We start from the raw sequence: 17,980 nt of genomic DNA, 5'->3' as shown, positions 1-17,980 counted from the left end.
TGTAAGGTCTTCAGCTGTAGGATGTATAGACCTATTTCTGTGTGTATGTGTATATGTATGTATCAAGCTGTTAGACATTGCCTTAATGTTTATATCTGGTGTGGAATCAATGGTAAGTGAAATCACTTGATAGAATTGTAATAATCATAATCATTTGTGACATTCAATATTGAATACTTTGTCATAATGCTGTGTCCTGAGCCATTCCTGGTATTATATTAATTTGCCAGGGATTTGATATAATCTGTAGGTAAAATATATCAAGAGATTTGTATAATTTGGCTCTTAACCTAACTCCTTCAGCAATGTAAAGAATATTTGGGTGTTCCAGTTAGTACCTGAATTCTATACTTGGCTTTTAATCTGTATATTCAGTACTGGAAGAAGTTCTGTTTTTCCATCATTTTACATCTTAAATGTAGCCAAAAAAAGGCTAAAATATATTATTTTCCTAGTGCCATTTCCTGTAAGATTTGAATGAATTATAAATGCTATATATTCATATGAAGATTTTGATCTTCACATTAGATTTCATCCACTATATTTAAAAGAAAGTTTCAAAGATTCACGCTTGTGATGAGGACTAATTTATTAAAGTTTTACATATTTTAAACTTCATGTCTTCATAGATACAGTTGATGAATTTTCAGTAATTCTCCTTTGAGTTATATATTAATACAGTTGGCACTGTAATGAAAATATCTGTAGCTGTGTATTTTAAATGTTTTCCTTAAAATTACACATGTATAGCTTTATAGTTTGAGTACCAAGTCATGAATAGGAAAATAAGCTTATCAAAAATTTTAATATGGTTAAATTTTTTTAATAACAGCTTTATTGAGGTATAATTTATATAACATAAAATTCACCCTTTTAAAGTGTACAATGCAGTGGTTTTTAGTGTATTCACAGAGTTGTGCAACCATTACCACTGTCTAATTCCAGAATAAAATTTTAAAGATTATTTTTCTATATTTGTTTTCCTGTCAAACCTTTCCTTTCCACTTGATACACAGAAATTGACATATCTTGACAGAAAATTTTTTTACTGTTTTCTAAAAGATTTCAAATGTTGAACTACAAGACCAAGATAGGTCATAAGTGAAAGGATATGAAGTATAATCAGGGCACTTAAAAGGAAAATTCTTATTTGATAAAGTAAAAGGAAGTGAACTGTTTTTGACTTCAGTATATATCTTTTGCTGAAGTTTTTATGTAGAATCTTGGAGTAAATTGTCAGTTATATGCAAAACTATGTCTACTTCTTAAAACTTGAATTGAGGAAGGAAATGCTTTGTACCAACATGGCAGATACTTCATTATAATAAGAACATTTCTGCTTCTTCCTCTCATACTGCTTTGTTCATTGTACTGTAGCTTCTCTGAGAGGTAGAAACTCTTTAGGGAACTGCCTTGATTTTTTTTTGTATGCGTTGAAGCAACATAAGCAGTGTTTACAATGTTTTGATAAAAGCAGATTTTTACTAAAATTATTGTTTTAATCTCCCATAATTTTTAAGTCAATTTTCAGTATTGTTAGTAATGTGTGATATTGTTTTTCTTTTTCTCTTAATTGGAACCTGTAAACTCTTATTAAATACAGATATGTCTGCTCAGAACATGTGGTTTATTCATAGTGTTAAAGAATTGGAAGGGTTAGTTTGCACTATCATTGTACATTGCTTTTTACACTGAATGGCCTCTGGGTGAAAATGTGAATCTGAATAAGTACTAAAAAATGCAGTTGGATGTAAATACGACTGAATTTTTGTCTATTCTCCTGATTCAAAATGACCCAGAGACGGGTCTGCCAAGAGGTATGAGGAAATGAGGCACTTTTTCATTCTTTAGAATATAGAAAAATGCTTTATAAAAATGAATTTTTTAATATCAATAGGTACAGAGTATTTTAAAATATTTTCTGGAAAATATCACATATGACAGTGCCAATGATTATACAAAATATGTTTCCTCATATTGTTTTACTTATTTCCTATAGGAAAAGTAGCCATCAAAAAAGAAGACTTGTGTAACCACAGTGGCAGAGAAACTTGGTTTTCGCTACAGCCTGTTGACTCCAATTCAGAGGTTCAGGTAAATATTAAGGCTCAAGTGATAGAAGAGATTGTCACACACAGAAAATGAGTGAAAAATGAACTAATTATACTAGTTCATATAGATAGAGCTTATTATACCTTATTTTAAATTCTGGCACCAAATATTATAGAATACCTTTGGGTAATATATAGCTGGAAGGAAATGTCTCTGCCACATGAATTCAAGATTCATGCACGTGTGTGTGCATGTATGAGTTTGGGGAGGTTATATGAGAGGGGACATTTTCTTCCTGACTTAGTTCTTTTGCTTGAGTCACAGTAAAATTATTGATTTTTTTTTTTTAAAGAGGGAAAAAATTTTAAGGGAAAAGATATGTTTTATTAACTCTGACTTTGAGGAGAATCCCTAGAAGTCTGTTCTCTTCAGAGGATGCTCTGTTTACTCTTTAATAAACCAGGTTTGGGAAAATGTTATTCGTTCAAACCGTCCCTGAGCCCACCATGCAAAGCCTTCATTCCCACACCCACCCTTCCTGTTGTTCACCTTTCTTTTTATTTGAAAGGGTATCATTACTCTGTTTAAAGCTCTTCTTTTCTCTTGCCAAAATAAGAGGTCTTACAGATTCTAATATGTGAATAAAGATGTGTGTTCAGCCATGTAGCTTAACTTTCTATTTGTTTCTGAAAAGTCAGAGTTGCTCTTAGAAATTATTTCTACCTAAAAGGAATCCTTTTTTTTTGTAACTCTATTTATTTTTAAAATATGGTAAAGATTGTGAAACCATTTCCCGAGGGCATAACTGCAAGCAGAATTGTTCCTTTCTAAAAGAAGTTATAATTTGCCACTGTGACTCAAACAGAATTTTAAGACAAGAAAAAAGTGCTGCACATACTCCCACTGATATTTGCAAATAAAGTGCCTGTATGTCTATTTCCTCATAACCTCTCAAGCATTCTCTTTGATTAAAGTCTAAAAAAATTATTTGTGTACGAAAACCCCTTCTTAAATACAAAATATAATTGAAACTTTTCCTGTTTTGTCCACTCTACCCCATTTTAATGTTCTTTTCTTTCCATTTGATGATAAATGTTATTCAGATCCCAGTTATACAACATGTAAATGATCCAGGTAAGAGACAGAGTGATGAGGTGGAAAGGGTTTTAAACTGGAAGTCAGAAAATTTAGGCCCTAATTTTCATATGTGGTTATTTTACTGACCTTGAATTTTATTTCTATAAAATGGGAATAAAAGTTGCCGTGTTTGACTCACATCGTCATGAGAATTAAGTGGAATACTTTTGAGTCCTTTGAAAGCTGTTAGCTGCTATATTGTATGTATAGTATTTTACATGTGCTATACTACATACCACATGTAAAATACTATATGTTTACCAGCAGTCAGTCAGGTGGCCATTTCCCTAATATGCCTTTACCGAAAGGCAGATACGAAAATTTTAAAGTACCAGTTTTTGTTTTTAATAGTTTTAACAAAAAGCAAGATAAGAAAAGGCTTTGAGAATTTGGTCTAAAATGAAATTGGGGGATTATTTTAAAATGTAGTTTATTAAAGTCCATCCTTTTTCTTATAACCAATGTAAATTTGCTAGAGGATCTAAGGGCCTTAGCTCTCAAAAAATGGAAATCTATATAGAATACTCTTTATATAATTCTTGGAGATGGTATTAGAGATTAGTACTCGGTAACAGGCTTTTACTTGATTATATATTCAACTCATCTCTGAAACATGAAAATTCTGGAAACAGCATTTACCTGTTAGGTATAATGTCAACTGTGAGTTATTTTCGTGACCATGAGTTATTAACCTTTACAGCTCTTTTGTCTTAAATGATACTTAATTATTAAGATCTACTCACTATTTAAAATAAATTTTAGAGGGAAGAGTACTTTAGTGGAGGTAGGAGGGATATATGACACTTTCCAGCTTAATATGGTACCATTGGGAATATTGTTGTTTGGCCCCAAAACTGATCTAGAAATACTAAATTAACTTTGTGAGTCTAGAAAAGACAGAAAAACAGCCCATGATTTATACGAATTCTACTTTGTTAATAAATTTTTTCACTTGCATATGTTTTGTAAAATTTTACAAAAATATTGTGAAAAATAAGAGCAGTTGATGGAGCCATAGGTGAAAGCTACAACACAGATTGAGTTCAGCAGGAACTCAATCTAATAATTACTGTTAGTAATTGTAACAGTATATACCAAGCAAAGTACTAAGTACTTAATGTACATTATCTCATTTAATCTTCAGAATAGCATTATGAGGTAGATAGTATTACCTCCATTTACAAATAAGGAAAATGGATTCAAAGAGGTTAAATGATGTCTCCAAAGTCACAGAACTTCTAAAGGATGGAGCCACGATTCCAATAGAGATCTTGTCTGATTCTAAAACTCCTAACCACAGTGCCTTACTGCCTTTCACTATTTTATACTGTTGGTCATAAAAAGGCTTCAACAGAGATTATTAGGAGGATCACTTAAGGAACATCTGGGTAGAAGGAACAAGCCTTGTCAAATTAGCTCAAAGAAGAAGGAAGAGGGCATTAGAAAGTTCCTAGGGAACTTCTTGGAGTATAATTACAGGAACTTCAGTATGGCCAGTGTGAGCTAGAAAGTTGTCAGGCATTTGCGGAGGACCTACTCTTAAGTAGAGGTCAGGTTCTCACAATAACGGACTAGATACAGTTCACATAGTAAAAATTACTTTTAAAAAGACTTTAATTTCTCATAAAATACACTAAAATATTGAGTGGTTTATTTGTTTTTGGTTGACCGTTAGATAAAATAGTTAGCTTGCATTTGGGGCCATGATGAATGAAAAATACATACTTGTATCTTTAAACTGTAGACCTCCACTCAGTGCGGTAATAGATACCGCAAGAGGCACGTGGGAACTGAGGCCCACTGAGTCATTTCTCTCTACTCATGTGCCCACTGTGCTCATTGACTGTTAAGTGCGCACCGTTTAAATAGTGTTTCCTTCTTCCCCTTTCATTTTGCAAAGTGAATAATGTTTTCTCTCTATCTTTGCCTCTCGTTTTAATAACTATTTATTTTGCAAAATGAAAGGGAAAGAAAAAAACACTTTAAAGATGAGATTCCATTGTTTTCTTTTTGTATATCTGATGAGCCTTGACTCTCCCTTCTGCTTCCCTGTGTAAATCCCCTCCAGTCTCTTGTTGACAGCTAGAAAATGCCACATCAGCCTTTGAGTCTACCTGCCCATCCAGCCCCTCACTCTCTAAGATCTGACTCAGTTCTCTGCCACAGTTTAGAGAGAAATTTGGCCAAACTTGGGTGAGATGTCCACTGCAGTCTACTTTGATGTGGTTGGGGGTAAAGTCACTGTAGAGTGTTCACTGTGGGGCTCTGGTAGGCAAGTCCCTGAGAAAGGGGTTTGGGTGGAGGAAATGGTTGGTGTCTCTGCTTCAGAGGGAAGATGTTTCATTTCCTTGCTCTTCCACTAAGAGTGTTTATACCCAAAATAGTTGCTAACCTACTGTTGAGTAGGATCTTCATCTGTGAAATGAGAACTTCGGTGTATAGGATTGCCTTCAGTTCTGACGTTCTAGGGAAGTAACATGCAGCCCTCAAATGAAAACATCCAGATACTAGTAAGGTGGGTTTTATACCAAAACAGTTAAAAAATTGCTAAGAACTCTAACCTCTTACTTTGAATTGTTTCCCAGATGCTTTATTATTACTGTTAATAATGTTATTTTCCGTTTTCTTTTCAAACATTAATTCTTTTCAAACATTAGTAATATTTCATGAGTGCATTTTTCTACACTTTTTTTTTTCTGTTTTGCAGTTTTTCTCTCTCGATTGAACCATTCTCTTCTCAACCCGCTCTAATCTGCCTTCAGACCCCACAACGGGTCGGAGGGAGAGCATAAACGGTTCTCACTAATGTTACCCATGACACTGTGTCACTAAGTCGAGTGGACATTTTTCAGTCCTCCTCTTATGTGACCTTTCAGCAGCCTTTCGTACTGCTGACCGCTTTGTCCCTTTGGAAGCATTCTCTTCCTTAGTTTCTGGTCCTGGTTCTCATCTTACTTCACTTGGTGTTCTTTTTCCATGTTCTTTGCCACATAAGTTAATATGGACTGTACTGGTGCCTCTTCCTATAAATCCTCTTGGCTTCAGTGATCTGCAGCCGTGCTGTGAGCTATTTGCTCCTGGAACTCACAACAAACTTCAAGTATTTTTCCTTTGTTTATTTCTTAGGTGCTGTGATAAAGAGCATGCCTTTATGTAAGACTGTTTAAACCTAATCTCTCGTATGGAGAAGTTGGCACTCTCATTAATTAAGAGTATTTGTCTCACAAAGCTTGTACAAGCAGTAAATCCAGATGTACTGTCCATCACGTCCTTTTGATATAATTACTTACATTCTTTACCAACAAGCTTATCTTGACTTTCTGGATCATGCCATAAGTTATTGATTGTTTTATGGTTTTGGGGCTTTTTTTGGTAATAAGGCTTCTGCCCTCCTTGTTTAAAGAAATGTAATAATTATAGCTAATAGTACACACCAGTTTTTTTTTTACATGCCCAATTAAGACATAATGAATGTAAAGGTGTAATTCATTGTTGCAGGTTGATTTAAAAAAAACTTCATTTGTGGAGCCAGCCCTGGTGGCCTATTGGTTAAAGTTTGGTGCTCACCACTTTGGTGGCCTGGGTTCACTTCCCGGTTGTGGAACCACACCACCCATCGGTCAGTTGCCATGCTGTGGTAGTGGCTCACATAGAAGAACTAGAACAACTTACAACTAGGGTATACAACCATGCACTTGGATTTTGGGGAGGAAAAAAAAAAAGGTTGACAACAGATGTAAGCTGAGGGCGAATCTTTCCCTGCAAAAAAAAAAAATATATATATATATAAAAATTTAAAAAATTTAAAAACTTCGTTCGTAAACGTGAAATAACAAAGGAATGAGCCATTCTAGATCATAATAAATACTTCTTTAAGAAGAAGAAGTATATCCATAAATAAGAGATATTAAGTAAAACTTGTATTTTGGTTTTCATCTGACAAGCAGTTGTGTCCAAAATGATTTATGGAAGTAATTACATAAAAACATCTGTCAGATGTTTGGGAAGTTGGGATTTTTTTTTCCCTCATATGAAGAAAAATTTTCACCAGTTGAAATATACTGAGTTCTTTTACATGGAATGGTTGTTAAAATTTAGTGTTTTGTGATAAAAACTAAAAAAAAAAGGTTTAGACTGAAGAGGTTTCTAAGTGTGTGCATTGTGTTTTGCCCAAATACTTATATTCATCTGAGTTTCCCAGACTGTATGCAGAATTCACGTATCTTCCATATGGTACCAAGAATATACATAATATTAAAATAATCACAGATTTTTCTGTGTGAAATTTTTGTAAAAGTAATTAAAGTTAACATATGAAATATTAAACCTTCAGACAGTACCAGCGTTCCTAAATATAAGTTCCTAAATAATTTGCTGCCTAATACAAATTAATAGAGTATAATTGCATATATCAACATAACATAATCAGTGCTTATGAAATGCATATTGAATAATACCTTTCCAAGAATTTGGTTTCTTTTTAATTAAAGGTATAGAATACAGTGCCAGGTAACTGATCTTCCAGCATTTTCTGACATATGTGAAAGGTATACTGTTTTGTCATTGAACCTGCCTTAGGAGATTAAATAATAAGAAAGCAATTGTGGACCAAATCTTGTGCATTTTTATCATCAAATATGGTTCCTTCTCAGAGTCTTATAGTTACTTCTTTGTAGGGAAGGTTCCTGTTTTTTCTAGTTGCTTTTAGGATTTTCTCTTTATCCTCTGTTTTCAGCAGTTTTACTATGCTGTGCCTGCGTGTGGTTTTCTTTATTTTTTTTTTTTATAATTTTATTTATTTATTTTTTCCCCCAAAGCCCCAGTAGATAGTTGTATGTCATAGCTGCACGTCCTTCTAGTTGCTGTATGTGGGACGCGGCCTCAGCATGGCCGGAGAAGCGGTGCGTTGGTGCGCGCCCGGGATCCGAACCCGGGCCGCCAGCAGCGGAGTGCGCGCACTTAACCGCTAAGCCGCGGGGCTGGCCCTGTGGTTTTCTTTATATTCATCCTACTTGGGTGTTCCTAGGAGTTCTTGAATCTGTGCCTTCATGTCTTTAGGAAAATTCCAGGCAATTATCTCTTTATTTATTTTTTTCTTCCTTATCCTTTGTTTTTCATCTCTCTTCTGGGACTCCAGTTACATGGATAATAGACCATTTTACTACGTCTTATGTGTCTCTTATGCTCTTGCTCTCTCTGTGCTTCACTGTGGATATTTTCTATCTCCCGTTTCACCAGTCCTCTTTTCAGCTGTGGCTAATCTGCTGTTAAATACATCTTCATTTTGGTTTTTTTTTTACTTAATTCTACATTTTTAATTTGATTCATTTTATAATTTCAGTTATTTGCTGGGTTTTTCATTTGTTTTCTATCTTAAGAAAATTTTTTAAACAGCCATTTTAACTCTGTCAGTTAACTCCAACTTCTGCATCTCTTGTAAATCTGCTGCTTTTTGTTGGGGTTTGGTTTTGGTGTTTTGTTTTTTTTCTTTTTTTGGTGTTTGGCTTTGTCTTTTGGCATGCTTTACAATTTTTGGTGAAATACTGGACATTGAAATATGAAATGTTTTAGAGATAATTTGAGGCTCTGGATGATATTTTTTTCTTCCTCCAGAGGAGGTTTACTTTTGCTTTTGGCATATGGCTAGACTAGAGGCAGATCACTTTAATCCAGTTAGGGATTCAGCTGATTCCAGGCTAGATTTCAGTCTTTGTAAAGGCTGGTCTGTGGACTTCACCCTTACTCCTCAGGGACAGTCCTTCAGAGGTTCCAACAGAAAGCCTGGGTGTTTACCAGGGCCACTCTACCTTGGACGCCCTGGACTCCAATTTTTATCTGCCCAGCACCATGAGACTGGAAAGCTTTGATTAAACTTCTCAAGCATCTCAGACAACTGCTAAAGTTATGGAGCTCCTTTCAACAAGCTTCGTCAGGTGCCCCATCAGCAACTTGTGTTTACGTCTCATTGCCCCGAACTGTATCATGGCTATCCTTAGCCACTATCTGTGTCCTCAAGGGAGACTAGGAAATGTTTTGCTGAACTCATAACTGCTCTCTCCAAAAAAACCCCCAAAAAACTCTGTTTTGCTAAAATCCAAGTCTATAAAATGACAGATGTAAGTAAAACAACTTTTGTGTGAATGTAGTCAGGAATACTAAATCATTTTTCTAAAATGTTCACAGATTTGGGTTTCTAACCCTGAAAAGCAGCTTCAAATAATTTTTAAAACTTTTGTTCATTTTTCTTTACTAAAAAGCAGCACACATTGGTAGTAGAAACTTGAAAAATCTAGATGAGCAGAAAGAAAAAATCTGAAATCCTACGAACCAAAGATAACTTCCATCAATGTTTTGGTAGATGGCCTTGTAGTAATTATATATGTAGTGTGTATATATTTTATTTTTATAAATTAACATATTATACACCCTATTTTGTAACTTGTTTCTTTATTGTGTGCATATTTCCATGTTAAAGCATACAATGAGGTAGTGTTTTAGAAATTATAATTTCCTTAATTTAACTCATAATGCTTTTTAATTTTGGTGTTCCACCCTAATAGAATGTGTCTTGTGTCTACCTATTCCACCCCTACTCTTTTCTTGACCAAGTTAATTGACAGGTATGTTATTGTTGATTAATACCAAAGGAATGTTCTGTTTAACAGCTAGTGGGAGTAATGAGCATATTAGGTGGGCTCTGACTCAATGATAATGATTCCTAGTAGAATCCCATTAAATATCTTTTTATTTCTAGGCTTAACTTGATACAGTGCTATGACTTTTAGTCGTGAGTGAAATTATACTTTTTTCTACTCTATTTTAATGGTTTTTATTGTTTTAGAAATAGAATAGATCCTAGACGTTTCCTGAGAAGACAGTTGGCAGTGCGTTGTTAGTATACAATTTCTACTATAAAATGCATACATGTTAAAATAGTAAAACTGCTTTGAAATGCAAATATTGGTGCAGTTGGCTAGGCTCACTCTCTAGCCAGGTGACACACGTATGCTGGCGTGACAGCAAACATCATTTAGAATTCTAGTTGAGTAATATTACAAATTACTACATATCGTGGACCTTCAAGGGCACTCTTGAATAGTAGGGGTTGTGAATATTAAATGCAGAACTAGCAAAAGACTTATTTTGTAAATTACATATGATTTTATAAATATTTGTGCCTGGATTTTTAGTGGAAGATTTGCTTAATTTAGTTCCAGTTCCACCTAACTGCTAATTTTACTACCGCTGATGCCTCTGTTTTCTTTAGAGCTTAGCTTTCTCCTGCAGACTTTGTGTTGAGATCTGTCAGTGTTTATTGCTCATCAATTACTATGCATCTAACCCTGAGCTTTGTAGTTAGTGGACCTCAGATTCACTTTGTATAACAAATCCCCAATAAAACAGTGAGACTCATTCAGGTTAGATTTCTGTGGAAGAATGTCTGAAAGGGGTTGTCCCAAAGAGGAACAGTGACTAGATAGTGAACTCTCCTGCCTCTGATGAAATTACTTATGTCATCGTTCCCTAGACATCACACCCCTGAAATCGCCACTTGGCACTCTGTCAAATCGCCAGTTGGCACTCTGTCAACTGGGTGGAGGTAATCCAGTTCAGGATTGCTCATACCTGGTTTAGAATTGCTCGTCACTGCAAGCTAGAAATATCATGCTCTAGATTATATTGTTCCAAAGCCTTTGTTTCTTGAGAAGTTGGTAGTTTGCTTTAGACTTATACTACTGAATTTTTTAAAAATCCATTTATTAATGGCTGTTTAAGAAAGAACTCCTTTATTTTCAGTATCCTGTATCTTTATCAGTGCTCTTGGCCATATATTGTTATCTTTTGTTTATTGTCTCCCCAACTAGATTGTGAGCTTTTTATAAGCAGGGACTGTGTCTTATACATCTATGGATTCCTATCCACTCCCACAGTGCCTTCCAAAATACAGTAGATATTCCATTCCGTAAATCTTTATTATTTGAGAAAAGTGTCCACAAATTGGGTCTTACTAGCTTGAACTTAGTTTTAGTTTTATTGTTTTAAAATTGTATGGATTTCTCTGTCTTTTAACTGCCTCTCTCCTTATTGATGATTTATCTTTTCTGGAAAAAACATTCTACATTTTATAATTTGCTTTTATTTCAAAATTTCCTAAGACATAAGTGTTATCTTTCTTTGTAATCTGTGATAATTGATATACATAAATATTTGTTGAACTGGGCATAAAATTCTTAGATTTGAATACCATGTTTGATGTAAGCATTTAACTGCTGCTTATATTTCACTATTTTGATCTATGTTTTTGGTTATTAGTCATTTAACAAGTACTTAATATGGGCAAAGCCATGTGCTAGGGATCGCTAATATTTAGTTAGTGGATAACTAAATATTTTGGGTACCGTTTGAAAAAGTACATACCTTTAATATTTTGTCAGTAAAACAGACTACTCAGTTTGTAATTTTTTTTTTTTGTCGTTATAGGGTAAAGTTCACCTTGAATTAAAACTGAATGAACTGATAACAGAGAATGGAACTGTTTGCCAGCAGCTTGTTGTACAGTAAGCATATTTCTTTTACCAAAGTCAACTAGAAATAATTTTCCATTTTGTATTCTTTGACTCTTAAGCCAACTCCTTATTTTAAATACTTCAGAAAACTTTTTCAGAAATTAAATTCTGCCATGCTGTTCCTTTATTAAATTGATCTCTAATTTATTTTCTCGTATCTAGTCTACTCAGGTTATGATGAGTCATTAATTCATTCAGCCAATATTTATTGAATATGGGGTCAGTGATAGACATAGGCAATATGGTGTTAGAGGATCACTGATAACGGTGTCTAACTACCTGGCAGGAGGGAGTTGGAAAGACTTCCTAGTGAAGGGCCTCTGGAAACTGATACCACAGAGCAGAGCAGTAGGGACCTTGGGGCTAAAACTAAATGCCTATGTTGAGATTACCAGTATTGATTCTCACTTACTTTGAATTCCTTTTCCTTTTTTTGCCCTCAAGTCATTTTTTTTATCACCCAGACTCTAATCTTCTAACTGTTCTGGAAATCTGTTCCAGCGTAAGCCCCTACCTCTTCCCTCCCACACAAAACCCTTCCTCTGTGTAATCAACAAAGTACCGGATGTCCCAAGTTCTTTGGAATGTTTTCTATCTTTATCTTAACTAATATCTGAATATCCCCTGAGGTGCTGTTTCCTCTACTGCCTTCTCAGTCAGAGGCTATGTTTTCTAACATCCCCACATACCTTAGAGCCGGCGAGTAGGGTAGATGTTACACTCCTGTTGCTGCTCCAGCCTATAATTTATTCTAATTATGAACAGTCCAGCTTATTCGAGACATTCTGTCTCTATATAAATATATATATTTATATTTATAAAGTACTGTATGTAGTATTATTTACTTAATTTTTTCTGAACTCCTTTTAAAGAAGGTTGCGTATTTCATGACCCTTAATATGTCAATGTGTGTTTCCTAAGAAAAAGGATATTCTCTTAAATAACTAGTACATTTACCACATTCAGGAAATTTAACATTATTATAATAAAAGTATAATCTATAGTTATTTTTCAATACTTTATTCTACAGTTATTATATTTCACTTTTGAAATATAATAATGTCCCAGTAATGTCCTTTAAAACATTTTTTTCTCTCCAAGAAAGGATCCACTCCAAGATCATGTATTACATTTAGAGGTCATGTCTCTTTAATTTCCTTAACCTATAATAGTTTTTAGCTTATCTTTGTCTTTTGTGGTATTGAGATTTTTGAAGAATATGGGCCAATTATTTTTTCGAATATTTCTCAGTTTGGATTTGCCTACTAAAAGTAGTTCAAGATTTGTGTGCAGTCTTTTTCCCCGTAGACTGAGAGGATATAGTGAAAATATTTGGATTAGTCCTCTTCCACTACTGTCTCCCTGCTTAGTTTGGTTATGATAGACATTTGAAATAGTTGGGTTGGTTTGGTTTGTTTGCATTCACTTTAATGTTGTTTTCTCCCATCCTTGTTGGTTTACTTTTATTTTTTGAATATGTAGAATATTAACATGATTTTAAAAGTCAAAACTATACCAAAAGGCATTAATCAGAGATGTGTTCAATATCCTATCCCTACACCCAGCACCAGGCAACTGTGATCTGATTTCTGTCCCTATAGTTTTGCCTTTTCCAAAATGTCATATAAACAGATTCATGTAATGTGTAGTCTTTGTGTCTGGCTTCTTTCACTTAGCATAATGTTTTTGAGATTTATCCACGGTTGTTGTATATATCAATAGTTCATCCTTTTGTAGGTATTATTTCATTTATTTCTTGTCGTAACTGTTGTCCTTATAGTATGTGATCTTTTGAGCTTGGCTCTTTTCAATCAGATCCATCCAATTGTTATGTATAGTTTCCTGTAGACAAAATATAGTTTGGTCACTTTTTTTATCCACACTCTGCCAGTCTGTCTGTTATTTAGTGAATTTATATCATTTACTTTTAATGTAATTATTGATATTTTTGGCTTAAATCTGCCATTTCATTTTTTGTTTTCTATTCCTTCTATTTTCTCTTTTTCCTGTGGGTATAGGTTTTTTAGTGGTTGTACTGTACAGGTATAACTTATCATAGTTTACTGGTGTTGACATTTTACCTGTTAGAATAAAGTATAGAAACTTTACCTTCTTTTAAATCCCTTTACCCTCCACCATTTGTAATATAATTATCTTAAATATTTCCTCTACATACATTGAGAACCACATCAAACAGTGTTAATGATTTTTGCTTCAGCCATGTAACACAACTTAGGTTAGAAAAGAAGGGAAGTCTAAGTCTATTGTATTTACCCATATTTTTGTTCTTTTTATATTCTTTTTTCCTTCCTGTTGTTTCAAGTTTTCTGCTTTTATCACTATCTTCATGTTAAGAGAATTTCCTCTTACTATTCTTTTAGGATAGGTCTACTGGTGACATATTCTCTTAGTTTTCCTTCATCTGAGAATGTCTTGATTTTTTTCTTCATTTCTGAAGGATATTTTCACTGCATATAGAATTCTTGCTTGACAGTTCTTTTTTTTTCAGCACATGAAAAACGTACCACTTCCTTCGGCCTTCATGGTTTTGGGTGACAAATCCACTGTCATTCAGATTGGTTTTCCCATGCAAGTAACGTGCTGTTTCTCTCTGGCTGCTTTCAAGATTTTTTCTTTGTCTTTAGTTTTCTGTGTGTTTGTTGTAGTTTGACTATCATGTGTCTTGGCATAGATTTCTTTGGGTTTATCCTGTTTGATGTTCGCTCAACTTCTTGAATCTGTGTGTTTGTGTCTTGTCAAATTTATCAGCCCTGCCATCTTTCTTCTCTCCTTTTGAGACTCCAGTGGCATGAATGTTAGATCTTTTGTTATAGTCCTACAGGTCCCTGAGGCACTGCTCTTTTTTTTTTTCCAGTCTATTTTCCCTCTGTTGTTCTTATTGGGTAATTTCTATTCTATCTTTAAGCTCACTGATTCTTTCCTCTGTCTTCTCCATTCTGCTGTTGAGCCCATTTATTGAGTTTTTTATTTTGGTTATTATATTTTTAAGTTCTGAAGTTTCCATTTTATTCTTCTTTATATCTTTTTATTTCTTTGGTGAGACTTCCTGTTTTTTGATGAAACTTCCTGTTTTTTTTTTTTCTATTCATTTCAAACATGTTCTGCTCATTGAATCATTTTTAAGATGGCTGCTTTCACATCCTTGTCAGATAATTCCAGCATCCACATCATCTCAGTGTCGGCATCTGTTGATTGTCTTTTCTCATCTAAGTTGAATAATATTGTCTGGTTTTTTTTGGTATGAGGAGTGGTTTTCAGTTGTATCCTGAACATTTTGGGTAGTATGTTATAAGACTCTGGATCTTATTAAACATTCTGTTTTAGCCAGACTTCTCTGACACTTTGTTGCTGGGGGAAGAGAAGTGCCTATTTATTACTATCAAGTAGAGGTAGAATCCAGATTCCTGACTCAACCTCTGTGTGGGGGAAGAGTGAGAAGAGTTCTTTGTTACTGCTGAATGGGAATGGGAGTTCAGGTTCCCCACTAGTCCTCTCCAGTGACCATTCTGGCGGGGAGGAGTGCCTTGTTACTGCTCCATGTGGCCTCCCCTGACACTATGGTTGGGAGGAGTTAGTTACCTCTGGAAGGTGGTGAAAGTCTTACCTTCCTACTCAGCCTTCTCTGATACCACTCTGGCATGGAGAAGGAGGAGTCCCTCATTGCTACTAGGTGGGGGTGGAAATCCAGGCTCCCCATGTGGTTTCTACTGACAGCATGGAGAGAAGGGGCTCGTTACAGCCTGTCAGAGGTGGAGGTCAGGGCTCTCTCCTCAACCTTTGGCCTTTGTTGATGGGTGTGAGGGTAAAGCCACCGTATTTTTCATGGTGTTTTATTGGCAGGTGGTTATTATCTAAAAAGAGTTTCTGTCTTGCTAAGCTACCCATGTCCTAGTCCTTTGGCTAGAGAGAGCTGGTTTTTTCTTAGGGCATTTTTTGTCTATGCCCGTTAGTGTTTCCAGATTGAAGGCTTCCCTAGCACCCAGTCTGGGATATATAAAGTAAAAAGAAAAGCCCAGGGAATTCAAGGAAAGCCATGTCTTTCCTTGGGTCCCAAGGTCTCTAATTGGTTTGCCTTTTGTTTACCTTTCAGAGTTTTCTTATGTTTTTGTTTTATGTATAATATCCAGGATTTTTAGCTGTACTTAGTGGGAGGAATATGGAGGCATGCATCTACTTCATCTTGTCCTAGAACTGGAAACCAGTTCATTTCTTTTTATCATGAGTAGTATTCCATTGTATGGAATTTGTTTATCCATTCACCAGTTGATGGATATTTGACTTGTTGCCAGTTTGAGGCTATTATAAAGAAAACTGGTGTCAGTGTTCACAAACAGGTCTTTATGTGGACATATTCTGGTCTGTATTCTTTTCTTCCTTCTCTTGTTTTTCACTTAGGCCCCCACTGTACATACTCACTGACTTGTAGCAACAGAGCTTCAGTAGTAGCTTTGTGGAATTTATTGTTGATTTCTCAACTTCAGAGAGTTTTTTTTTTCTTTGGTGGGGAAGATTGGCCTTGAGCTAACACCTGTTGCTAATCCTGTTCTCTTTGCTTGAGGAAGACTAACCCTGAGCTAACATCTGTGCCAGTCTTCCTCTATTTTGTTTGTGGGACACCACTACAGCATGGCTTGATGGGTGGTGTGTTGGTTCACCCCTGGAATCTGAATCCGCAAACCCTGGTGCTGAAGTGGAGTGCGTGAACTTAACCACTATGACACGGTGCGGGCCCTAGAGATGTTTTGAAGTTTGTAGTATTCTGTTTTGTAGTGATGTTGAAGGCGTGGTTTCATGTGTTGTTTTCTTTCTTCTCCTTGCTGAACTTATAGTTTTAGGGGGGTAACGTGTGGAAAGGTTAATATCCTAGCAGTTGCTGTTATCCTCCAGACCTGAAAGCTCCCCATTGCAACATTTCTTGAACTTCAGTAAGACCTCCATCCGTTGATCTTTACCGCATTCGTACCTGCTCCTGTTTTCACTTCCCTCTAGGTCTTTTTCTGTGATCTGTCACTATAATCATTTTTTTGCAGGTTTCCTAAACTCCTCTGCTCTTCTCTTCATCCTTCTTATTTATCTGGAAAAACCCGAATATGAATGAATGAAAATCTCTTACTCTGTGTCCAATCTGCACCTGAATATTGCTGGAGAAAATCACACAGAGTGATTTTACTTTAAGTTCATGATCATGGGTACTTATAACTGCCCTGGAGTTTCACTGTGCTTCTCTAATACACCAGTGAGATTCTCCATCACTACAGACTGGAAATTGATCACATCTTCATGAATCCAAATTTGCAAACCTGTGTTGGCATCCATTTTTTTTGTCCTTATGTTATTGTAGAGGAGGTGCCTCTTCTTTTGTTGGGGTGAATTCTTCCATCCAAGCTCTAGATTCTTTCTATTTCGCCTACTCAAGGACTTTGCTCCTTCAGTTATCCCTTCTGTTCCATCAGCTTCAGCCTCTCTTTTAGGCTGTTCTCATCAATGTATAAACATGTTCTAGGTTCTCCCATCCTAAAAGGCATGCCTCCCCAGACCTCATCTTCTCCACAGCTACTGTTTCCACTTCTCTGCTCTCATTTGAAGGCAGACCTCTCAAAGTAGAATTGTCTAATACATATAGGTAGCCACTAGCCATACCTGGCTATTGAAAACTTGAAATATGGCTAGTGTGACTAAGGAACTGTATTTTTAATTTCGTCTAGTTTTAATTAATTTAATTTTAAATAACCACATGTGGTTAATGGCTACCGTATTAGACAGAGCTGCTCCAATAAAAAGAACCTGGATTCCTTTTTAGCAGTGGCTGATCTCAGGGCTTGGGTAGGGAAAATACAAGATGAACCCAGATCATTAAAAAATAATGAGGGCATGGAGAAAGGACATTGAAACCAACTTGAAGGAGCTCCACATGACCAAATCTAGGACAATTTGAGCATCAAAATAAATAATGATAATGATGAATTAAAACCTGTAGGATAAAATAAATATTCATGAGCCAATGCTGATATAAGTAAATAAATAAATATATGGAGGAGAAAGGACTGCTTTTCATTATAGTTGAATTCTAATTAATGAAGGTAGGACAAATGATGGAAATAGAAAATCACCATTGGCAAACACTACAGTAATAATTAGTGCAGGGACAAATCATCTATATGCTAAATAGATGGGCCTAAGTGTGATGACAAACAGCATATTTG

The 17,980-nt window shown here is 35.3% G+C and overlaps 1 protein-coding gene across 2 annotated transcripts in view; it reads left to right on the top strand.

Annotated features, from left to right (window-relative positions):
* The window catches only part of RASA2 (RAS p21 protein activator 2), a 113,372-nt gene that overhangs the window by 37,094 nt on the left and 58,298 nt on the right, over positions 1-17,980 (top strand). For both annotated transcript variants that reach the window (XM_058551901.1, XM_058551900.1), the window contains exons 4-5: positions 2,000-2,094; positions 11,671-11,747. In XM_058551901.1, coding sequence (XP_058407884.1) covers positions 2,000-2,094; positions 11,671-11,747 — 172 coding nt within the window. The remainder of the gene's footprint in view (positions 1-1,999; positions 2,095-11,670; positions 11,748-17,980) is intronic.

This window comes from Diceros bicornis, chromosome 2, assembly GCF_020826845.1.
Source record: "Diceros bicornis minor isolate mBicDic1 chromosome 2, mDicBic1.mat.cur, whole genome shotgun sequence".
Taxonomy (NCBI): Eukaryota; Metazoa; Chordata; class Mammalia; order Perissodactyla; family Rhinocerotidae; genus Diceros; species Diceros bicornis.
Note: the sequence above shows the minus strand (reverse complement) of the source record. Positions and strands in the feature narration are given on the sequence as shown.